A 25,974-nucleotide genomic window follows, 5' to 3' on the forward strand; every position below is an offset into this window, starting at 1 on the left:
AGCGGCAGGGCTGGGATGGCTTGTCCTGAACGCATTACGTAAGGCTGGGCTCGTTTGTCAGCCGCGATGGTACAAACATAGCTGCAGGCAGATTATGCAGAGAGGGAGAGAGAGAGGAGCACGAGGGAGAGCAGGAGGAAGGTCTCTCCAGGAACCCCGCTCTGCACCACTGAGGGCTGCAAGTTGGTGAGCGGGTGGCCGAGTGGCCATCAGGGGGTGGCCAACGGCCCCTGACATGCTCTTGTTCGTGTGGGATGCTTGAGGACGGCACCAGAGGCTAAGCTGGGGGACGAGGATTGGCATGAGGATCGGAGCAACATGGAAGGGCTTCTGTCTCCGATGAGAACGAAGGTAGGGGAAGATGTTAATGGCTTTTGAGGCTGTTTTTACCCGAGGAAGGGAAGGGGAGGTGTGGGGCTAGCTTTGTGAATAGGGGGCTTGCCGAGCTTTTGTCTCTGTTTCTCCTCTTCCTTTATTTATTTTTTTTTTCTTTTTCAAAACTCGTGAATGCAACTCGGCAGAGGAGCGACAGCAGTCGCCTCCGAGAGGGGAGTAACCCATCACTCTTCCTCGACAGAGCTGACCTTTGTAAATGAGTTTGCCTTTTTGGAGTAGACAGCCATATTTTTGTTTGAATTTCCAGTCGGAGGCTCTCATTGTGTCTGTCTGTGTGTGCTCCCTGGGGAGCGGCTGGTGGAAAGCGTACCTGCGGCATGGGGAGGGATGCTGCTGCTGGGCTACCTGGGCAGGGCATTTTTGGCAACAAGGGGTGCATGGATTTACAAAGAGGGTGCTTTTGTGCCCCACAAACCTGCCAGGGGGGGAGACCTGTTGGTGTGGACCCAGACAAAAAGCTGTAAAAGAGAAAGTGAGCGTGCAGACCTCAGCAACTGCTGCACTTGTCTGCTGGTTTCTCATGCTCCAAACTCTCTTCAAAGGATTGCCATTAATCCTCGTTATGAAAGAAACTTGGATTCCTGCAGGGAAAAGCCACAGGCAGGGAAATACGGTGATGGTTTGCTTTGCAAAATGTCTTTCCATACTGTTATTTCTGCACGGTCCTGGGGGACAGACTGAATCCTGGTTGTATTTTATTTGGTCACTGCCTCCATCCCATGTGGTATCTAGCTTGCGTAAATCTGTCTGATTTTGGTCTATCACCACATGCAGCCCCATTGTGTTGTATCTCAGGACTGGGAGAAGTGGAATTCAATGGCAGTTATTACTGGCAAAAGGGTATCTTCATACGTCTCAAATGCAAACAATTTTGAAGGTATAGTTGGACCAGAGTTGTTTCATATAAATGCAAGACAAGAAAAGATTCTGAGAAATCATCTGGTCCAGCCCCTGTACAGAGGCAGATCGGCTGGTCTGGTCTCCTCTATTACATCTCTGCCATCTACTATCTTAAATTAAAGGCTCTTCAATGATTGAATGTATTTTCAATATTAAAAGCCAGGAAAGTGATTTAAATAATAATAATTTGCCAGCAAATTGCTGTACTGTAATTCTCCAGGGGAATGTTTTTTCCCACTTTAATTCAGCTCCTTTTTGTCTTGCCTAATAAGTTGGGCATTAAAAAAAAAGGACCTACCAACTTCATATAGCTCTTCATTATAAGAGAATAATGCTAATGGGCAGTTGATAAAATAAAAGATTTATTAGGGGCTGTAGAACCAGGCATCCATACCCCTTGTCACTGAAGAATATGTAAATTACTATTAGTATTTCTAAGGCATTTCGGAGTACTACTTTGTTATTAAATCACAGAAAATAATAATAAAAAAAAAAAAAAAAAAAAAAAAAAAGCCCAGCAGATCTCCTTTCAGCATTAGACAATGCAACTTCCAGCATTTTAGTTGATGTTTCCATTCTGCTTCTTTAACCAGGCTTGAAATGATTGCTGGAGGCAGTCTCTCCCGGCACTGGTGCACTATCAGGTTAACGCGTGAATTAAGTCAGATGTGTGTACTATCAGCACCTGCAGCATGCACACAGCTATAAAAATGACAGAGTAAGGGAAGCGGACCAGGACTGGATATTATGTTTGTTCTTCTGACTTGCTTCGTAGCTGCGGCTGGAATGTAAATCCTAATAATGCCATTCATAAAGTGTAATCTCAATTACCATTATCAGGTTACTTCTTGAACCTACAGAGGAATCTGCTCAGGAATATAGCCTTAATTCTTTGGATCACAATCTGCTTTCAGGCCAAAACAATGGGATTTTAAAGCGGCAATTACAGTGGTGTAAAACTGGTGTGAGTCTCGTGAAGGTCCAGACCCTGATGTTGATGTTACATTGGTGTTAATCTGGGGTGGCTCTGTGGCAGGTGCTGGAGATATTCAAACAGATTCTGTGTAATAAAGATCAGGATTGGGCCCTTGTGTCTTTACCTTTCAAAGAAATAACAGTGAGAAAATCACTTGAATTGATCTGAAACTAATCTCATTTCCAAGATATTTCATAGTTGGCAGAGGCTCCCTGCTTACTTGCCAGAAAATAAAGTGTAAAATCTATAACTCTCCAAATACAACCTTAATACGTGATGCCTTCAAAAAAACTTGCCAATGACGAGGCTGCCGATGTGCCGAGACCCCTTCCTGTCACACTCACTAATATTGCCTCCTTTTTTCCCCTCTACTCCCCCGTCTGTCTTCTCCCATCTGTTGTCACTTACTTCACACTTAGGCTGCAAGTGTTTGAGGTGGGCTGGAAGTTTTTCTGTCCTTTGGTTTGTAGAATGGGGAGTTCCTGGTCACCTCCAGCAGCACTGCCTGGAGCAAGCCTGGAGCATCTGTGGGCTCCCAGACTTTATCCTGCATAAGAAAATCCCCACATTATGATAAAATGCAAATAAATGGTGAACTTTATCTCTAGTGTCCCAGACAGCTGTGTTCAATCTGCTCAAATCTAGACAGAAAAATCAAAACATCCTCAAGTTTGCTTTGCTTCCATGAGCAGTTAGTGATCAGGGCTGACTACTGTGGGCACAGCTCACAATGTCACCAAGGGGTGAGGACAACTGGCATCTGCCTGCCATAGCCAAAGGTCTAAAAAGCCCAAAGTCCCTGAAGTTGGAGTTGGAAGAATCATGGTGGCAACCAAATATATGACTGTCTTTGGTCCCTTTTTCTTGTAGAGGTTCAACCTCTCTTCCCTTCTGCAGAGGGTCAATGTACAGGAGGGCTGGAGCTGAGGCAGCCACAGCACAGTGAGGTGGAGACATGGACACGCCCCCATTTCCCCAGCCAGCTCCACATCAGGGCTTGCTAACACGAAGCTGGGAATATGCAGCCAGGAACATACTTCATAGGGGCCTCATTTCCCACTCCACAAAGTGATAACCCATTTGGTTACTGGGCCATGCTGGATGATCACAGAGTGGGGTGCTTAATAACTTAGAAACTCTTTAAAATATTTGTTGAGTTAAATTGGATCTCGAGCATTAAGTGCATTACACCATGTAATGGACTCCACTGCAGTAAGTCATGGGTGGTTAATACATTTCTACTTTTACATAACTGGGACGTACAAATGCAGGAATTTAAGGGAAAGTGGGGGAATATGTGGTAAAATGGGCTGGCATATCAAAACTGAAGCAGATAGGTGGAACTCATTGAACAGTAGACTTATGCTACCTTTTTTTGCATTGATGGTTAGATTTCATATGGCTACAAGTAATAATTGGATGTAAGTATTTGGTGATTTAATCATGATACTGATAAACATTACCAAAATCGGTTGGTTTATGTAGCTTAATATGTCTGAGTCCTTTTTTAAGAGCAAATGAGTGTACACAATAGCAATGTCCCCATGCCACCTTAAGAGATTGTGAAGTTGATTGAGTACCATGGAGTGAAAAGAATGAAGAAATGCATAAATATTGCACTCCTTTTGTTAGCCTCCATTTTAATTTGTTTTATAATCCTCAACACATGCACAATTTTCCTTAACCCTCAGTGCATTGCCTTCAGCAAATTACACTGGCATAAGAATTTCAGTAATTTCAGTTTCTCCGCCGCTGACACTTGCCAGTGCATGCTACTGAATTTGCAATGAGCACCTGGCTTGAACCACGCAGAGCTGGCTAGCTGCTCTATTTTCCTTTGAGAAGCCTGTGCTTGGTGCTTTTTTTTGTTTATCAAAGCTCTGCTTCTCTTTCAGACCCACTGAAAGAACTTTTTCAATGAACTTTTCGTCTGTTCACAAACACACTTAGAGGGTAAATGGAGATTAATTACCGTTGAATTTACTAGGCTTTGCACCCAAAGATAATGAATTTTGAGTTTTCCTCTGCACAGAGAATTCAGCTAGGGAACTGAGCAAATAATGTGTGTAATGTTTAGATAGTGCTCCTAATACATTAATGGTGCTGTTCTCTGTTATTGAATCTTATTAACTTTATCTGTTTATTATAGATTTTGGGGATTAGCAGACTCCCATGATGTTACTATTTACTTGCTAAACTGTTTTGTCTCTATTTTCAAAGCAGTTTAGATTTTGACCGCTAGATCTTTCAATAAGAGTGGTTAAGTTGTCCTTTGTGCCTGACTTGAAGTTCATAGTTCCTTGAAGCAGAGAAACTTTGGGAGCTACTACAAGAAACTTTGGGACCTACTACATCCACTGGGAGTCTTAAATAGCAGAGGGCTGGGACTTCTGGCCTTTGGGATTGTCAGAGGAGGAAATTGGAAGGGAAAATTGCCCCAGAGAAAGGCAAGCTTGGAGTTTGGATTACACCTACAGATGGGATTGCTGCAGTATTTCACTCCCTTGGATGGTAGCTAAAAAGAGCTTTACATAAGCAGCTGTTTTATCATATTGTGAGGCTGAATCCTGCAAAGCACTTGAGCACTCTTAGCTCAGAAGTTGTTCTGTGGAAGTAAAAGTTAGGATCCTGCACTACATGGAGAGCTACACATCCAAAGGAACAAAATGGCACTCTTACACAAGTCAGGAGGCAAAATAAGTCCTTTGCATATGACATGAAACCATTCCTGGTGGAAAAAAAAAATGGCAAAAAAAAATATTGACATATGCCAATATTAAAATATTGGCATATTACATGAAAATTTTCCTGGGAAAAAATGGCAAAAGAGGGTGTATGTTCCCCCAAAAGTATGCACTTTTCTCTTCTGGAGTCTTAGATCCTCGTTTCAATACCACTGCATGTTGAATTCCCATTTTGAACATCCCACTGACATAGACACACACGGGTGTTAACGACACTTAGAGACTGGGATTTTCAAAATCACCTGGGAGATCCAATCCTCCAGCCTGGAGTAATTCCGAAAAGTGCAAGCTCCCATGAGCTGGCCACATGAAGTCCATGGTATGTGCTGTGAAGTGCTGGTGCCACCTCGGCAGCCCTTCAGGAGGGCACACACAACCTGCCAAAGAGTGTAGCACAGCTCCTCCTTCCCTGTCTGATTAGCAGTTTGACTCTCAGGTTAATGAGGCCATATGTAATTCTCTGAGCTTGTAGACGGCAAAAAAGGAAGGCAGTTCAAGAAATGATGAAGTCCTGTGTCTGCTACTGTTAATCATGATTTTATAAATACCTGGGAGAGGGGTTGCAGGGGCATAACTCAGCAGAGTTTTGTTTCAGAATAACTCTTCCATAATGTTATGATTCTGGAGGAGCAGAGCCCTTTCTGTTCTTCCATAACATTTCCTAAATCCATGCAGATTTAAGAACAATATATCACTGAACATAAAACCGAAAGGTTATTTTTCCTCTCCGGCTGTGCTTTGTATCAGCGCAGCAAGCCACCATGCCTGAACGGTCCCTGCCCTTGTGCACAGTTGCAGCAGGAGTGGGTTATTTACCAGACACGACACAAGCACCATTGCACCTGGGTAGAAGCTGGACACTGTGCTTCTAAAACAACTTGCATTGCAGTAGCACTGGGAGGTCACGGTCTGGCGTGGGGTCTCACATGCTTCGTGCTGGCCAAACAAGTGATGAGAAGGCTCCATAAGCTCTCTAGAGAGGGTTGGGAGGAAAGGATGATATTTTGCTTCTGCTTTTGTCGTTGTTTGTTTGTTTGTTTGTTTGTTTTTTGTTTTGTTTTTTGTTTTGTATTGTTTTTAAGATCATGGTATCTTGTCTGATATCTTGCCTGTAATTCAATGGTTGGGTGATGCCGTCCTTTCTCAGCACCCTCAGTGGCACAGCTGTGCCCAGTCTAGGCCTTTTGCACCCTTGGGTTCACTCTGGATTGAGCTGGTTCAGCTCTTGATGAGTTCTCCCATGCTGACCACCAAACAGCCCTTGAGATGTGGCCAGGATGGACTCAACACTGGGGCTGCTTTGCTGTTCATAAGCAGTACGGTCACCTGGTTGAGGTCCCTCCTCTCCCACTGCCAGTCTAGCATCAGGACCCACGTTGCCGGGGGACAGATTGGCTTGACACCCTGTCCTGTTGGAGACTGGGATGATCACAACATGTCTTGATGACCAAAGATCTTATAAACATTTATATGTCACTGGGTTCTTTCAGGGAATAGAAAGAGGAAAGTACCCTGCCCACCTCCCATTGTCCAGGTACCATGTCCCAAATAAAGCCATCCTGCACCCTGGCCTTGATTCCCTATGTCTCATCACAGTGCAAAGCCCAGGCTGTAGCAGAGGTGCTCGAGAACATCTCAGGTCCCCCAAAACCTTCATGCAGCTGAATTTGCCTGAAAGTGCCCAACAACCTTCTTTTGGTTTCCATGGGACATCACAGAAAATCACAGGCACTGTTCGAGCGGAACCACGACAGGAAGTTATGCAGAGACCACAACAATGCCAAATTAAAATGAATAATAGTAATAATAACAATAATAATAAAGAAAATAACACCAGTAACATAATGATAATGAACTTTAAAATACAGAAGGACGAGGCATGGAGTGGAGGAGTAAAAGAACAGCGACAACGATGGCATGAAGAGCACAGATCTCACTAGATCACTGCGTGGGTTATAAGCTTCAGATTTTTTTTAATAAGACGTACTGGTGAACACCCATCTTTCTAGTCATTTCATTAAGCAGTTTGCTTAATGGGCAGCTGTTGGCAAGGCAATTTGCCATGCTTTTCAAAAGCAAGATCCAGACAGTGCCGCCCGCTGCTAGCTGTGAATCACAGGTTACGCAGGCATCCACAGGGGAAGGTTGTAAAGACACAATTGCTGCAGCAATGGGAAAGTTGCAAGGGTGACTATGAAACAAAAATGATGATCCTTTCAAAATACCAGCGTAGTGGTTGTCTGTGGAGGAAAACGGCACTCCTGCGTGGCTGCCTGATACACAAGATCAGTCTGAAATCCATTGGTAGGGGATGTTTAATGTCTGGGACTACCTGAAATGCAGTGAAGCACTTGCACAGTGTGTATTTCACCTACAAGAAGTCTGGTCTGTGTTCACTGCATACCTGCGTGGCTCGAAGCACCTCAGCACACGCTTCAATATCATCATTTGACACTCTTCCTCATCATTTCGTACTGGGTTTAGATAAATGCTGGAGTATGTGTACAGCTCTGCATGTGGGCTTTCTTCCTGAGAATGTATACTTAATGTATTTAAACTTTCCTTTCATTGTTCCTTCATCTACATTACCTACATTGCAATATAAACCCCACCAAGCCTACAACTGTTTGGGATCTAACCAGCAAGGCAAAAATTCCAGGCCCTGTAGGTTTTTCCAGTTCAGAGGAGACCCAAGGACAGATGCAGGTGTCTTTTTGATGCCTTCTATAAACATATGATAATGTCAATAAACTTACAAAGTCCCGTTTCCCCAAGCACAGCAAGAATCAAACAAATGAAAACAAATGAGAGGGCATTTTTCTGCTCAGGGTGCCTTCCTCCATGCAACACCCATCCACACCCATGTTTTTCCTTGATGCCTTGGTCCTTGGTTTGGGTGCACCACATGGGAGCTGGTTTTCCCTCCCTAATCCAGTCACAGGTTATCACAACACTTGGCAGGCAAGCTAAGGGAGTCAAGCCCTTCTTTTGTTCAGCTATTTAAGGAATATTTTTGTCCCTTTTGTGCAGGATATTGTTATTGTTTTTGTTTGTTCATTTGTTTGTTTTTCCCTGCCTCTCTCCACCTCCAGAGCACCAAAACTCTCAAAAATGCTGCCATCCCCAGGCACAGCTATTGCCTTGGGTCACCCATCACAGGCTAAACACTGCTATGAAAGGCTGGTTTACTAGTAAATGCAGAATAAATAGCAGTAATAAAACCTCACTGCTCCTCTTTTAACAAAAGCTTGGTCTCAGGTCTCCTGTGCAGCAAAAAATGGGGGAAAATGGTGGCTCTCATGGCACATTACAGTGTCCCCTGGGCACAGTGCTGCTGATGCAGCAGCCAAACCCCTTCTAGTCATGCAGATATCATCGCTCCTCTGCTCACACGGGGCATGGTAGCACCAACACTTGCAAAGCTTGAATCTGCTGAAGCAACATGAAAGGTAGGAGCAATCTCCTGGGTAGACAACACTCAAACCACTTGGGGCTTTGTAGACAGGAGGTCAAAAACAATATATCAAGTCAGTTATCAGCCCGTCCTGGCTTCCCTTCCTCCCCTCCCTCTGGCTTAGAGCTGCTGGAGCTCAGGTCCTTTGATGTAAACCTGTCAGACACTTTGGTCTCATGCCTGCGCTGCCCTGCCCTATTCTTCCACATACGCATTTGTGTGAGATTTTAATTATAAGTATGATCATAGTGGTAAGAAAACCCTTCCTTAATTACATGCTCAATTAATTCTGGTAGCTCAGGAGCTGAACGAAGAAGTTAGGTGAAATTGTTACTACTTCATCTAAAGCTGGATCTCTCCACAGACAGGTTTGGAATAATGTAATGGAAGTAGTTTTTCTTTAGAAAAATGGATTTCATTTAGAGGAGATTAAATTATTTTGGGTAGAAGGAATTAGAGTATTATCTGGTGCCACTGAAACACTTTTGCAGCAAGACTGATTACTTACAGGACTAATCTTTTCAGTAAATATTCCGTGAGCTGGCCCAAGAAATATATTGTACATATAAAGCAATATTCACCCTCATAACGGATGGCACAACCCCTTCCCTAATGTGTTGTCATCTTTAGAGAGAGACCAGGTGAGACGAGAGATTAAAAGTGTCTCCATATTGTGATGACACCACCCCACAGCACCAGTACTTCCACATTTCCCCTCACCCCTTACTGGCTGTTGGGTTGCACATATCTGGGTACCAGTGGGGTAGGGATGCTCAAAAACAACTGAAGCCAGCTCTTCTGAGATTTAAGCCAGGATCTGCCCCTCTCTCTATCAGATTAGTGATATCTCTCCTCCCCGGTGGCAGGGAGCCTGCTTTGGATCCCCAGGATCCCTGCTAATGCCTACAGCAACATGGAAAATAAGGCAACAGGCTGGCGTAGGTGGAGTGGAGAAAAATCCAAGCTGGAACAAACAATCAGGGAGCCAGGGGAGGATGCAGACAGAGGAACAGGGCTGGGATAAGTTGTTTGAGAAGTGGTGACCATAACTAGATAGATGCATTTGGGAGAGGGTGAGTGAGGGATGGAAAGACAGGGGCTTGTTGTGATGTGCACCCATGGTGTGAGAACCTTCTTCTGGTGACAAAACACGCGTGTGCAGGGCTGCTATGCAAAGAATCAACACAAAAAGTGGGAAAATACGAGAACAAGGGACATCCCTGCAGCCCTGTCCTGTTTAATTATGCAGCCCCACGCTGTTTTTCCACAGGTTCCTTCTCATCTCACACATAAGATGGTCAGTGCTCAGATAATGAGCATCTATTCGTTGTTTTGTATTCTCCTGCTTTCTCACTGAGTAACCCTGGGTCTTATTTACTGAGCACTGCCTGAAAACAGAATTATTCATTTTCTCTATTTTTTTTTTTTATTAATTTCCCGTGGCACTAATTGCAACAGTATCAAAGTTCATCAAAACCTGCAATCAGATGCTGGGCTTATGTCTGTTTAACTGAGGCAGAACTCAGCCATGAAAGAATTGTTAAAGGTTTCCTCCAGTTTTGGGCCATTTCTGACTTTTCCACATCCTTAGCTTTATACAAGACTTTCTGTATTCACTGTGCCGCTTGCCACTTGCCTCTGGCACAACCCAGGCTTTCTTCAAGCCATGTGCTGGGGGTGTCTCTCACAAACCCCAAAATAATTAGTAGATGTCAGGGATCATTAGTAAAAGTTTGGGTTGTATAAATCGCCTATCACCAACAGACTTCACCCAAAGACTTTCATCTTCTGCAGTGCTCCTCAGCCTCGCTCTCTGCACACCTTGTGGCTTCCACAAATGCCAAAGAGCCCTTTGGAAAGCAGACGCCTTCACTGAATCATCCCTACCACAGCTCCACCCTGCACAAGGAAGAAGGAAATCGTCGGGGCAGAGGTTAGGGCAAAGGGAGCGTATGATCACGCAATTAAAACTTTCATCATGGAACATCCACTTACACCTGGCATCTTCTAGGTTTTTACCCTGGTATTCACCCAAAGCAGTTTTCATGTGCATAATACCAATGTGCACATGGCTGTTGTCATGTGGCTATTTTTAATATAAACTCATGCTGTTATTTCCCTGTAAGAACTCAAGATAAACTGACTGCTGCTAATCATTCCTCCTCGCACCTTTCCCAAATAACCCAGACTGACAAAAGAGACAATTGTGTGAGATGTCAGCAGAGCTGAGCTGCCTGTATGGAAAGGCTAGGCAGCTTGTGAAAGCACAAAATAAAAATGTGGCAAAGCCATACACCGAGGGTGGGGTGTGAATCTACTTTCTTCCCCTTGCATCTCTCCAAGGGCCATTTTGCCTGGAATAAATCTCTTTGCATATTACATATGAGGAGCTGTATCTGATTATTGCACTTGTTTGATAGGGCGGTGAAGAAAGCTTTATAAAATGGGTGTGACTTTTAGCATGTGTTGCAACTCATTTTGGAAATATGTGTCTGCATATGTGAGCAGCTACCCTGCCTTAAATCCCTCCTGCACATTTACTGATGGCATTTGCTTTCTCGCTGAGGGTAGGTTTTGTAATTAACAAGCACAATTTTGTTATGGAGGTAGACTGTCAGGTAGATTAAGCAGAAAATGTGATTTTTTGACATTTCTTTAACCTACAATGAGCTCTCTTCAGGTTCTAAATATAATTTTTGCTTAGACCACAGTTTTTTTTCATGGAGAAATATGCCTGGGTTTGAAGGTTTTTTTGAATATCCTCTTAAATTGATGATAGCAGTGTTCTGTTGCTTTAGCAAACTCAAGGGGAAAAGTCAGCCAAATGTTTCAAACCCTGTTCACAGACATCACAAACCTCTTTACAAAGTGAGCTGATATTCCTCCCCAGTACAGAACAAACAAACAACCAAACCAAAACCAAAACCAAAACAAGGGAGACGTGGTGGAACAAGAGAGTTACCGAGATTACATTACAGCGAATCAGATTCTCTGCTGGCATAACTCCCAAAACTTGGTGGAGATAAATTTTAATTTCTCATACGTGCAACCAAGTCCCAGGCTTGTTTGTGGGAATGACTCACATTAATATGGGAACATCACAGATGCACAGAAAGATGGTAAAGTTGTTTGGGAGACCATTTAAGCCAGGAAAACAACAAATACCAAAGGGGGAAAAAAAAAAAAAGAAAAAAGAAAAAAAAAAAAAAGATAATATTTTTCAATCTTGAGTGAAAAAGTGGTAGGCTTTTTTTCTTTCTTTCTTTCTTTCTTTGTTTATTTGTTTCTGTGAACAGTAAGTACACCATTAAATCAGCTTTAGCCATTAATCTTCCCTTGGAGATATCACCCACCATAATAACAGGGAGATGAAATAAAGCTGTGTTGCCTATTACATACGGTGTAGAAGAATTAGCGTCAGCGGAGAAAAGACCAAACCTAGAGGGAGTGAAGCACAGGCCAGAGGCTCAGCAATGCAAGCTCATGTTATAACACCTACCTTGAATGAACTCTGACAGTTGTTACTCAGGCAGGAAAGTGGCTACTCCTTTGTCTTCGCTCCAGACAGCACAGAACAAGGACCAAGAATTAGGAATCCTTTTAAATTTTTGCTTATCCTATACAATATCTGGAAAATTCTTTGTAGACAAGCCAGGGAAAGTTTTAGCAAAGAATCAGGAATATTTTCATTAGTAACAATAAACAAAATTAAAATTAAAATCAAACTAAACCAAGACTCAGAACCAAGGAGACACACCTGACAATTCATGACAATGAGAAATCTTCAATATATTTCTAAAAACATAAGGAAATGGTTAAAGTTTCCTAGAAGCGAAAATTAATGCTAAGCATTTACATTCATTTGATGGAATTTATCTACTCTTCTGCTCCATAAAACCTAAGTGCAGTACTTAACCTGCAACCCCCAGCGATGTCTGGTGTGTGTTACTTCCCAGCCCCAGCGATGCTCAGAGACGTGCTCTGGAATGCAGAATGAAGTATATTGCGGGGTTTGTGGGCTGAAGGGAAATCATTATTACACAGTAATCAATACCATGCATCTTGCGTGGCTCTTCAGCTTCTCTGGCATCCTACCATAGCTGTCAGAGGTTGGGATTGTTTTTTTCCTGATTTGAATAAGGTCATAGTTTGTTGTGGGCTTTTGATTCGAATTGATTTTCTTCCTTTTATGATGATGACAACACTCCTAAATTAGCCAGTGGCACTGGAGCCTTGATGTGCATCATTTTAGCACCTGGGGACAAACACTTTGATGGTGGAGTTGAATCTCATTCTCTTCAAACCAGAGCAGCTGAAAGTGCAATATTCTGAACAAATTTATTCCATATGTTCTGGGGTTTTCTAAGTACAGGAGAGAGACAGAAAGACAGGAGTGGGATCAAGAGCTTTCCTCCCTGTAATACGTTGACTAAGAGGATAGGCACAGTCTAGCTAATGCCAGACTTGTGAGGGCAGACTTTTGTCTTTCCAAAGTGGTCCTAGAGAGGGCCGTCTGGACACAGCTTGGGATGGACTATGATGCCAGGATCCCTCTGCCAGGTAGTAATGGGATTCACTGAGTGCCCAAGAGCCACACAGGGGGGAGATGTGGCTTCAAATTTCCCTGTCCAAGTGTTTTCAGAGTGCTTGCTTCCAAGATATATTGGTCAAAACAGGTAAGGCTCCGAGTTTCTTCAAATCTATATCAAGGTTTCACCATCATTCCAGAATATACAGAGGGTGGACCAGGATCAGAGGCTCTGTGATTGCCCAAGGAAATTCACCCACAGGTTCCCTTCACCAAGGCAGTTCTCCAGTGGAAAGGACATGGTGAGGGCTTGGTCCTGGCAAAAGGCAGGTGTGCATGAGCACTGGTGTCCTTGTGGCAAGCGTGTCACGGCTCTGTCCCACGAGGAGTGAAGTCCTTGATAGGCTTTATAGAGTTAGACCTCTTTTAATTTCCATATTCCCTACCATGGAGCTGACACTCAGAGCTCGTGAGCACTGAAACAGGCACTTAGAGGAAATCCAAAGTGCAGACCTCACCCTGAAGTTCCAGGCTGGCTCACTGAAAATAGAAATTCATATCTGGGATAATGTGTACTGGTGAAGCTCTGCTGCCTTAGGGTGACTCATGCTTTCCTGTTCTGTTGTGCTTCCTCCAAAAAGATTTAGCCAAGTACACTAATTAGGCTGTGGCACCATTTAAGACACACAAAATCTGAGGAATGGACAGACCCACATCTGAGCAACTGTCATCACTCTACTGGAGCCTTGGTGCCTGAATGGATGGAGATAAGGCAGAGGAAGTCATCCTTTTCATCTGCACTCTGCTCCCATCATGGCTGAGGTGCGCTTCAGCAGCACGCAAAGATTGACCCAGCATGGTCACAGTATGGTTTATGAGCACAGTCCCGCAGTTCTTGTTGCATGGGCAGTAGCTGACTGGCCCTGATGCATCAACCCTCCATGGTCCCATGGGGTTTCCAAACTCCTGAAGCTTGCAAAGAATCCAAGAGGGGAGCTAATCCTCATCCAGCACAGGGTTTGGTGGCTTCGCGGGGATATAGCTGATGGGCATCTTCCTGGGACTAGGAGGAAAATGAGGGGTTATAAAGACTCTAAAGAGGGTGGGCACCCAGGTTCCAGAAAGAACAGGCCACTGTAGAAGCATCGTCACTGTCCCATGCTGCATCATCTTGCAGCAAGCAGGGACTGAGAGATTTCCTCCGTGGCCTTGGAGACGTCTTTGTGCTGGCTCCCTGCCCAGCTCTGAAACATCCTCACAGATTCATAGAAATACTGTTGAAATAACACGCTCCCGTGGATGACACCCTATAAACTTCTGCTGCCTTCTCCCACCGCACTTACTGTGAGACGAGAAATGTTAACGCCTGGAGGGCGTCCTCTTAATTGCATGGCGCCTGTCCAATGGAAGCATATGTACCAATTAGCCGCGACTGCCGGTGTGCGCAGTGCTGGTGCTGCTCGGGAAGGTCTCCACTGGAATTAACTCAAATACAAGAAGTAATTCCATTGAGAAGTCCACCAGAGTATTAATCCATGGGCACAAGGCATAAAGATTTCCTGGACTGACTTGAACACAAAAGAAACCATGGTTATAATAGGGTCCCTCAGCCAGCTGACAATGAGAGATTAATTAATACCTAGTGCAAATATTTCATGCCTTATGTAGAAAGGCAGAAGAAAGCTGAAGGATGTTTTGGTGAATGAACACATAAGTGTTGATGAGGAATGGGTGAAAAATATGTCCGCTTTGTTCTCAGTGTGATTGCTCCTAATCCTCCAAGGCCGTGGATGTCTTAATTGGGAAAATAAATAAATAAATAAATAATGAGGCAATAAAAAAAAAAATGGCTGCAGGTCTGAAATGACACCTCTGGTGGTCCTGCTAATTAAGTTAAATCCAAAGGATTTTTTTTATTCACCTTTGAAATTACGTGTTAGCCAGGATTTGCCACCCAGGGCTCTTGCTGTGTGCTTTCTGCAAGAAAGCAGCATCTTCTCCAGTGGTCAGGTCATGGTCTGAAAGTCTCAGTACCAGCAGTGACCCATAAAAGTATTTTTTTTGCAGCTCACCTGAGCTTTGAAAGTTGGCTAGCATCTGCATTCACCTGCAGCAAGGCAGATACAGGATGAGGGTAAGCAACTATTAACATGGTCGCTAGCAAAGAGCTCAGGAGAAAAAAAAAAAAAAAGAAGAAGAAGAAGAAGAAGAAAAAAAAAAAAAAAAACCACAACACAGAAGCCGCCAGGCAATTGCATGAGATAGAGCCAGATGAAAATCAGGCCCCAAGAGGCAGATTCTCTGAGGGGGAAAGGGTGGGTGTGAGCTCCTGATAATTGCTGGATTCAGCAACATTAGTAGGTGAACTTCACCTCACATGCAAGGTGCTTCCCTGGCCTTAGGGAAGTTAGTTAAATCTCTGTCTTTATCTCCCCCCAGCTTTCTAAATTGAAGTTGTGATACCTGCCCACCTACTCACCTTTCAAAAGAATGTTTTGAAGCTCTGTTTGTTTGCAAACTGCTCGGGAAACAGCATATGCCAAGCACTCTTAGTATATAGTAAAATTATTAAAAATAGGGCTGGAAGGCGCTCAGGCTTGGAGGCAACATAGCTGCATTTGCACTGTTTGCAGTAGGAATTTGTCCAAACCATTCTCAAGACTTCCAGCACAGGAGATTTGACTCCCCAGGTAACCAGCTCCTCTTCCAGTGCTTAATTAGTCTTACAGCAAAATGGGCTTTTCTAATGCCCACTTCATTTCTTGCTGCAGAGCAAGCCAGATTGTTCCTCCTCTTGCAATTAATCCCTGCCCATCTACAACTGCGTTGTGACAAACTGCTTCAAGACCCCCCAGGCTTCTCTCCTCTGGACCACAGAAACCTACATCATTTAACCTTCCTTTGTTGATCACTTTTTCTAAACCATAATCATTCTTATTGCCCTCTTCCTGAAAATGTCCAGTAATTTATTAGGAGCTGATGTCCAAATCTGAACACAATCTCAAGGTCATATAGATGTCTGTTATGTCTTGAACACATCCCTCAGATGAGGTCTTCTGTATTATTATTATTATTATTATTATTAATTTATTAATTAATTTATTTATTTATTTATTGCAATACAACATCATGCTTTTGAGTCATGTGCAGTTTGGGATTCAAAATGCTGCCACCTAAACTATATTCTACATGTGATGGAAATTTAACTTCCCAGTAAACTGCTGCTTTTTATTATTGTGAAACCTTTCACATCTTTTCTAATTTGCCAGCCTCAGTTATTTTTCTCTTTGCACCTAGCTATATGCCAATTTTCATTGACAAAGTGTTATAAAATTTAACAGAAAATGTTACTATTGCTATAGGTTTACGTTCAGCATCCTATAAAAATTAATATAAAATAAAAGCCCTGCTGTAAAGCACTTTAAAACACCACAAGCAGAATATTCATCTCTGTTACATTTGATAGGCCTTTAGGGAGGTTCCAACAAAACCTTATGAATTTAGGGCTAAAACTTTAGCTTGTGTATCTTGCCATATCTGCTTTGACTTCATTTTAGCTTTATTAATTCAGAGCAAGCAAGGAGCCAGCCGTTAATGTAGAATGCAAGCCAGAGGGACTGTACTTCCTGGGGCTACACCATGTGCAGCTGAGATTAGGTGTTGTCTTCCCCAAACCATACTTTGACAGATCTTCTCACACCTCATGAGCCGTGTGCATGAGAGGAGGGAGCAGCATAAGTGATGGGAGGAGAAGAAATGTTTGCAAATCTGCAGTGTGACCTTGATTTATCTTTTCCACAACAAATGACAAAAAACTGGCACAATAATGCAGATAAATCTCCCTCTTTCAAGCATGAAATAACAAAGGTATCTTCCAAAACCTCAGCGCTAAGTAGTTATATGAGGTGCTGATATTTTATTGATAAGTTCTAGATATATGTCTGGCTTGTGGCCAGAGCAACCCCAAATCCTACACCAGGGCTGGCTACAGACCTTCTCATTATGCTTTCAGTGGCTCCATCACACCTGATGACAGCAGGAGCCAACATTCAGTCTTTGAGCCAAGCCTGAACTTCTGCTTGGCTCGTGGTAAGTCGTCATGTGCTGGGACGTATAGTCCTTGCTGAATAATTAAGGGAAAAAATGGCCACAATTTGGTAAATCACCCATAAATTAAGCCCGACACAATGGCTCTTGGCAGGTTGCAAGCACAACGTTTAATTGAGGAAAATTTGGTCCTTGCCATTGTTCTCTGTGAATTTACCAAGTACCTGACATATTGATTATTTACTAATCAGGAAATGTACTTCAGCATGTTTATTCCTGTATAAACTCCTCAGATATGCAGATGCCTTAAAGCAGGTTGCAATGCTACCAATTGTATTTTTAATTGCTGTGTTTAGAGAGTCTCATTGATCTAATCAGAGCTAAATAAGCCCCATGGTATTTCCCATAGTAAAGTTTGCTGAGGACGTGTTTCTTCAATTTGCTATAATGAAACCTTCTGCTGCGCTATCACCGGTCAGATGTGTAATGCCAGTGAGCACAGGGGGAGAAAGACTGTACCTTGCTTTAATAAATTTGTTTTTATTTCTTCAGCTCAGAAATCCCGTCACCCAGGCAGTGGGAAAGCAGCTGGGTGACATTATCAGTAATTGCTTAATATTGTCATTGCATTTGCTTACAAGGAAAAAAAGGCGCAGACTATCAATCAGCCAACAGAATATTCATAGTCTGTGATAATAGCAAGTGCTTTTTGAATGTCATGGCAACAGTCACACAAGCAACGTGATCTTGTACTTGATTACTTCCTGCTGCATTCCTGATAGTGTCCATATTGCTCCATTAATTTTGTGTCTTTTTTTTTTTTTTTTTTTTTTTTTAATCTCATTTGCGTTTGGCAAGTATGCAAAATAACACAGCTCCTTTTCCTGGATGCTCCCAGTGAGCAGGACTTCTTGGGGTGCCTCCTGCAGCTCTCCTAGATGCTTCCTATACAACCCCACAGTATTCCTGAGTGTATTTTAGGAATTATGTTTGGATTACTACAGCAGGTAATCTCCAAAATCAGATCTGAGGGTGACTTTTGTGAAAAAAAGACTTAGAATAATCTCATTAAATAATTTGTTGGAGGGTTTTTTCAGACAAGGGGAAATAAACTGATTTGTCTTAGACCCATCGGGGTCTGTCTCATTACCTGTTTGTCCTGGTGGCCTGTGTTATTCAATTTCTTTATCTTATTCAGATTGTGGGTTCACAGCTTTAAAAAAAAACAAAAACAGAACATGAGGACCATCTAGTCTTCTGCATTAGGAACTCAGGCAGTAATTTCTGCACCAAGACCTTAACTTTTCAATGGGCTGTGGCGTGTACTTTTAGAAGGAGCTGCTGGGAGGACTGCAGCTGGTCAGTAAACTACTGTATCTCCTTCTAAGTTGTTCTAGCTATTAGTCACCATTCTTCTCAAACCATCAAAAGCAAACAACAAACAAACAAACAAGCAAAAAAGAAGAAATGAGGAAAAAGCTGAGATCCTTATTTGCAGTCTGAAATTGCTCACCCTCAACCCCTTATATCTCATTAGGACTTTTACTTTAGCTTGAAGAGCTGAGTGCCGTGTGAAGTCCTCTAATGCAAGTGCTAATAGGTCATAATCGAGTTATCTCTTAACCTTCCCAGGGATAATTTACTACAGATAAACTGGCTTAACAGAAGTGAGCAGTCCTGCTGGGCGCAGGGATCTGAACTCTCGTTGGACAGCTTCTGACTCCAGTTTGGCCTCTGCTGTGTTTCACATTAGGGCTTTTTCTAGTTCCACCAGGACCAGAACTGCAGGGTCACAAGGTGCAAAAAAAGTGGTGAGGGAACCAGCAGGAATGGATTTAGAAACCTTTCTTTACGGCACTTGAACCAACTTCCCAGTTCACCCATCACCCACCACAAATGATCCCTGCTGATGAGATGTTCTACCTCAGTCTGCCCATTAAATGCATTGAAAGTACTTTGAAAATACTTTGATATACCCTTTGTAATACCCTTGCTGTTTTCCTTTTAAAATAAATAAATAAATGCACAAATAAATACAAAGAAGAAAAGGCTATGTTTGGCCACATAAGTAAAGGGTATAATTAGCTAAGTCTACTCTAGAGGAAGAAAAAATTCCAGCTTCCAATTTTACCTGTTCTTTTAATTCCCATCACTATCAGTACCTTCTTATGTCATTTCTTCATTACATTCCTCGTGTGCTTGAGTTTCATGATGACTGTAATAGAAATAATGCCAATTCTGTGGCTTTCAGTGCAGCCCTATTGGCATGGCCACCTTTGGGGCAAGTGACCACTTGTGTGATGCCCAAGGACTCTGCTGCTCCTCCACCAATGGATTACTGGGTTGTATTATTTATAAAGTGCTTTGATAGGCTCGTTTACCAGGAGCTAAGTAATGGCAAGGCCTTTGAGGCCTGGATGCTTGTCAGTTGCTACTACATTAAGTCTACAAGCGAAAATCAAACTGCCTGGCTTCAAAGAGGTTTGGCTGGTGTAAATTAACCTGTATTTTAGAAGTTCTGGAGCAGATGTCATACTTTGCCCTGGAGATCTCATTACTGCTCAAATGTATGCACTGATTTTTGCTACATTAACGAAGCAGCAGGCTCTCCCTCCCCCCCAAAGCAGGATTAGCTACTCGTGTCTGTAGTTATTTTTGTCAAAAATCTTTTGAAAGCTTGTGTGAGGAGAGAAGGAGGGAAAGTTCAAAAAAAGCCAGGATCTGTCTTTATTAATTACAGTATGATTAATTATTTAATCTGCCCAGATATCTGTATGCACAACTCGGCTGATTCTCATTTATCAGGCTTTCAGCACCATTAATCAGGGGAAGTTTTAAATGGGAAGGAAGACAGGTTGATTTAAGGTGCTGCACCGCGGTGACCCCTCCCCACGCTGGGGCCATCGATCACTGTAGGCACCAGCAGAGCATCCCAAATTGGGCCACGCTGTGGTTTGCTTCAGCCTCCTCCTGAAATGAGCCCAGAGCCACTTCTCCAAATCACATCACCAACTTTTGAAACCCACCATGGGTTTCAGCAGCAAGAAAGGGTCAGGAAATGGCATTGACTTAGGGCGGTTGAAGGACGGTTGACACTCTTCATCCCTCTGCTCGCTTTGGGAGCCTGGGATGAGTGGCTGCATGCAACCCTTCTCCACCACAGTTCATTAACTTGAGAACAGGACAAGCTTGCAGCATGCACACAGTCAGCAGTGCTCGCTGGAGACGCTGGTGATTTGTCATGCTGCCACGAGGCTGATCGTATCTGCTCAGCTCCCGGATTACACGTCCAAGCAGAAGTCACTTTGCTTCCTTAACTCTTCAGCAATAAGTCCAGGTTGGGGATTCAGAAAGGCAAGGAACAGGCATGCATGGGCTATAACACATCCTTCTTTGCTGGGGTGCAGGGAGGTGTGAGGAAGGGGTAGGTAGGTGTGAGCTTCAACCAAGGCGCAGACTGGTTTTTCCTTTTTTTCTCCCCGCCTTCTGCTAAGAACTTAGAGAAATGCCAGTTTATCTGACTGCAGTTGCCAACTCCCATAATTGTAGAATAATTTTAGAATGAACCTTATGCTGTTGGAATTGTTTTTAGATCCTTAGCTCCCAGAGTCAGGTTATACTGGAAGTCACTGCCGGATTTCTTTTTAAAGCACACTTTAGTTTTTGTGATTGTTAAGAGAAGCTTAACAGTAAAGCCCAAAGGATTATTACAGGCATAAAAGTCAGATGGCGTATACAAACTTTAAATCATTTTTTTTTCATGTACTTCTTTTTTTTTTTTTTTTTCCATTTAATGATGAATTTCAATGGCTTAGGTATGTAGAGATAGTCATGAGCAATTGAGTCAAGGTATCTGGAGCACTTGTACACTCCTTTTTCATGGCCAAAGCTATCCATCTTCAGGGCTGTATATCCTCATATATGCTATATGATTGGGTTGCATACCACTGTGTGTCCATACCTGGCATTGGCTGGGCTAACCTTTACTATTCATCCTTGTTCATGTGTTTTGAGAGCTGGATAGTAAAAAAAAAAAAAAAAAAAAAAAAAAAAAGAATCAGTATCCAAAATTGCCTGGGCTGCCCTGGAGGTAAACATATGCCTTGGTTTTATGTTGAAAACTCTGTTAAAAAGCATGTAGTTGAATAGTAAGGAAGTCCTACAGAGCTATTCAGTTTTTATTATAAAATAAGGAAATTGGTGGGTGATTAGATTCCAGTTACTGTAGAAAACTCAAGAGTCCCAGACTTTTTAACCATAGCACCTTAAAGTTATCTGTAAGGATGATCTCCTAGCATGTTGCTAGCAGTAGATGGATGTGTGTCCTGTCTGTCAGGCGGAGCAAGGGTTTTCCCTTTTAAGAAGAGTTAAAGATCACCTTTCATTAGTGTACTGACAGCAGTCCTCCTATCATAAAGATCAGAGAAGGGCAGCTTGTGTTGGCCAAGGACAGAGTAGACCCCATGATCCCATTACAAAGGATTCCTGTGTCTTTACCCAACTTCTTTTCAACTTTTCCTTTCTAAGGCAAACCTTCCTCTTCCTCTGAACACAGCTGATTTTCAGGAATGACTGAGCATCTGTCTTTCTTGCAGCGTTACTTCACTGAAGTTACCCAAGTATCATGTCAGACCCCAGTATGTACAGAGCTCTTTAGATGCCATGCAGGCACTGGTATGGCTACTAGGGGTAAGGAATGTGAACTAACTTGAGCTGGTCTCCAGCAAATACCTGAACTTGTGCTCTCTCTCCCTCCTTATTCCCTTCAGTACACCACAGAAAGTGGCCATTCCCACGGATTAACCACAGTAGAAAGCGCATGAAATGAAGGCTTAAAAAGAGACACCAAGCTAGGAGCTAAGTGATTGGTGTTCTGTTCCTATTTCTTTTGCAATTTTTGGTGAATCACAGTTTCCCATCTCTGTCATAACACTTTGTGGTATGACACTTTAAAAAGATAACACTTAAAAAGACAACACTTTTTCTCCTAATCCCTGTTTTATTTAGGTGAGTTTTCATCTTCACTCTGCAGGGTCCACCTCTGATATGCACACTTAGTGCCTCACTAATAGAACCTAATCTGAGCTGGGAACAGCCAGTCAATGGACAAGCATCAGAACATATCCATGGAGTATTTTTTTGACCTCTGTTTCCTTTCTGTGTCTCAGTGATGGACTCGTGAGTCATAGGACTCACCAACAGAGCCTCTTCCAATCATAAAGCTCTAATTGCAAATTAACCTTTGTTGGATTCCTTGTAAAAACATTATTGTCTCTGTAATTGAAAAAGAAGTGAGCACAGCAACAAGTGCCTGTTTATTGCTCGTCTTTCTCTGAAATGTTAAATGCTGTGTTATCAACTGCTGCCTAACTTGTGAACTAATTAAAAATAGTTCTTTGAATAGCACAAGTATGTAGAATTCTCAGGGATTCAATAAGTAATAATTGGACTGCCAACATGCTTTGACATCTTGGAAATGCTGCTTTTGCATGGAGCTTGTACAGCATGTTTTGGATTTTTAACATGAATACATTAAGAGTAACGAGGAAGAAAATTTGCCAGTGTGTGTAGCTAAATTATCTGCTGCTATTAATCATTCCTTTACACTGGCATCAATTCACTTGTTCTGAAAGTATTTATGTACTGAGGACTGATTTTGAAATTTCTTTGCATGCAATGTTCTCAGTGAAATCATTTGAGGTTTTATGTACCATTGCCTTGCAGGACATTAATAATCGGACTCAAAACCTTGTGTAGTAGTGGGAAGCCTCCTATTGATATCAACTACTTTTTCATCCAGCTGCAACTGAAAAGCAAAGACATTTTTTCTGTTGAATTTCTTTAAGTACTTTGATATGAAAGTCCCAATAGATGCCAATAAACCAAGCACGTCTGCTGTGGGAAGATCTGAAGAAGCCTTTTAGTTAGTGGGGGATGATATCCAGTATTTTCCATCCCCTTTTTGTAGACTTAAGCCAACATGTTTGATGATTAAAAATATCTGTTGGAGCAAGTTTTGAGTCTAGTGAGGAGGATAGAAATATTTCAGCTCTAAGTTCTCGCTGTAATAAACAACTCTTCTTCCGAGTCTATAATGGACTAGATCAATAAAACAATTGATGGTAACCAAGGGAGAAGAAGAATAACAGCCTCGTTTAACATTTATAGACTGCTGCTCCTGAAAGACTTTCTAAATGTTTTAATTAAGCATCACAACAACCCTATGATGTACGGTATAGGAAGAATTATTATTTGTGTCTTACAAGCAGAGATCGGCACAGAAAGATACCCTGTCCAAGGTCACAAAGTGAATCCTCGGTAAAGCCAATAGAGGCAGACGTGTTACCTCATTCCTAGTTGCATACTCCAGCCATTGGAGGACATAATCATGCCATTTACAGGCCAACCTTGAAAGATGTCTTAAAGTAGAAGCCCTGGTGAACCCACCAGGAGTGAAGTGCACAAAGTTTTCACAGGATAACAGGAAAAAATAGCCAGCATTTCATTAAAGAACGGGTGAACAAGTTTGGGAAGTTAAGGTGTACCCATCTACTGCCAGGATGGTGGGGAAGGTTGAGCCCCTATACATATTTCTGTCTCTCTCTTTTTTTTTTTTTTTTTTTTTTTTTTCCCTGTTTCCTGTCTGAATGTGAAGGAAGTAACTAAAGGCATGGATTATAGAAAAGTCTCTGTTACATTTTCAAGAGAGCTGCTCTTCAGAATTGACACAGATATTGAAGCTCTCCAGTGAGCCAGTTTTCTTATGCCTCACCTTGACTTTTTACACTTGTGTGTTCTGGATGACTCTATGGCTTTATAGGGAGAATATGCACATTTTTGGAGTGGTATCTCAGTGCTCTAAAGGCTTAGCAGTCACTGAAAAATCCGTGTTGAAAAAGTCTGGAAAATCTATTCAAATTACAGAGAACCTAGTGTCAACCAGAGGATGTTCCTTCCCTATGCAAATATTATAGCTTAACTCACGAAATCACCATCCAAAAATTTATAGGGAAATCCATTACATGTTCTCTGTGTATTTCCAGAATAAATGATTTTATGGCTAAGACTCAGATCTGAGAAAGGACTTAGATGTCTTGAGCAGAAAGTGGTGCTAATTTGGGTACCAAGACGCTCTCTCTATACAGTGTGAGGGGAGCTTTGGGCAACTCAGAATAGAAATTAGAAGCAGGCTGAGCAGGGAACTGTCTGAAGTCCACACTTTCAGAGCTATATTCAGATATCACAAACCTCAATTACATGTCCCTAGTATTTTTCAATGTTTGGCTCCAACTTAGCAAAACACCTGGCTTATAACAAACAGTAGGGATGCTGGGTCCCCAGTGTGATCACCTGCAGCTAGCCTGGAGACAATGAAGAAGACAGGGAGTTACACCTGTAAATTTGATATGTAAGTAGTTATCTGCAGCTTTCCCTTCAAAAAATAAAAGGGCTTGCTTAAAGAAAAGTATTATGGCAGTGAAAAGATCTCTCCTCTCATCTTACACAGTTACACTCCTAAGAAAGAAAGCAACAAGGTTCAGTTTTCATCTCTGCCTCTGTCAGGAGGTGTCAAACGTTCACTGCTCATCTCCCAGGATAATGAGTTAGATAATGGACAGCTCAGAGGGATTGGTATGTTATGAAAAGTCAATAAAAAAGAAACACTAACAAATGCAGCATACCAAATCTACCAAGGACTGGAGCCTACTTTCTGTGCTGACTTTTCCCAGGCTGACTTTATTTAAAACTTCAGGCTCTTGACCTTAGTTGGCAATGGAAACGATGGAGGAAGTAGCTGTGAATGTACTTCTGTGTATGCAAATATTTTCTTTCCAGGCACAGAGCCTGTAAACCCATTCATCAGGTATAGTGAGAGCTGTAAAACATTTATTTATTCAAGGATGTTTGTGGTATCTTCCATTGCAAGCACGCATGTGCCCAGAGACCTTAATTCTGTCTGCTTTTCTGCATCACAGGCTCATCTCTGGGACATCTAAAACATGTTTGTCCTGGAAAACCATGAAATAACTGCAGGCCAAAAACCACGGCTGTGCCAGGGTGTCCTCTACACAGTGGGAGACACAAGCGGATCTCCTGGAGCTGAATTTGGCTTCTAAGGCACGAGATATGTGAAGAAACACTGTACATTTACTATGGTTGAGCACAGATCCTTCTCAGTGCTTCAGAGTGGTCATCTGTTCAGTTTGTTTTGGAAACCTTTACTGACTAAAGGCAAACTCTACTGCAATGCTACACCATGGGACCAACCTCATTCTTGAGGCTGTTCATTGACTGTTGATTCAATTTAGGCTAAATTCTTATACTGAGTTTGACAGACTTTTTTTTCTTCTCTCTTCCAACTAAAATTGTTTGGACACATCATGTGCTTATTCTCATTCATGATACTCTTCCTCTCATCTTGTACATGCATCTTTAGACTACATCCATATCGCTCCATTATGGCACATAGTGACTGCCTGGGCTATCAGCCCCATAGTTCCCCATCCTTGGCCATACCATAAAATTTATCATGTGAAGACTGTGTCCAAACAGTTGAAGGTCCATACTCACCATTAAATCAAAGACAATTTCTTTTGTATTGATCTTTTTTTCTTTTTTCAGCTAAAAAGCACAGCAGCCTGCATTTAGAGAAAGAAGAGAAGCTGACAGGGGATTTCTATTTCCCATGTATTTTTAATGCAAGCAGTGTTTGGAGTAGATTACATTTACAAGTATCATAATTGTCTGGAGTGCTTTTACCAAAGTGTGCCTAATAAAAATGGCCTTTTGCTTTCCCCTCCACAGCATTTGCAAATATCTCAGTGCAAAGTGCATCTTTTATCTTCCAGAAAACCAACTAAGGGATGGAATTTTAAGCAGGGATTTTTATTTTTTTTTTCTGATTGGTTTTCTGTTGCTGTTGTTGTTG

At 42.3% G+C, this 25,974-nt stretch overlaps 1 protein-coding gene across 4 annotated transcripts in view; it reads left to right on the forward strand.

Annotated features, from left to right (window-relative positions):
- Positions 1-25,974, forward strand: part of FRMD4A (FERM domain containing 4A) — a 350,418-nt gene that overhangs the window by 88,863 nt on the left and 235,581 nt on the right. The window contains exon 1 of one of the 4 annotated variants that reach the window (XM_084517307.1): positions 140-351. The exons of the other annotated variants lie outside the window; for them this stretch is intronic. Within the exon in view, the coding sequence (XP_084373433.1) occupies positions 319-351 (33 nt within the window). The 5' untranslated portion in view covers positions 140-318. Of the gene's footprint in view, positions 1-139; positions 352-25,974 lie in introns of those variants that run through there. 4 annotated transcript variants of the gene reach the window in all.

The sequence above is a fragment of the Aythya ferina genome (genome assembly GCF_964211825.1).
Source record: "Aythya ferina genome assembly, chromosome: 1".
NCBI classification, from domain to species: domain Eukaryota; kingdom Metazoa; phylum Chordata; class Aves; order Anseriformes; family Anatidae; genus Aythya; species Aythya ferina.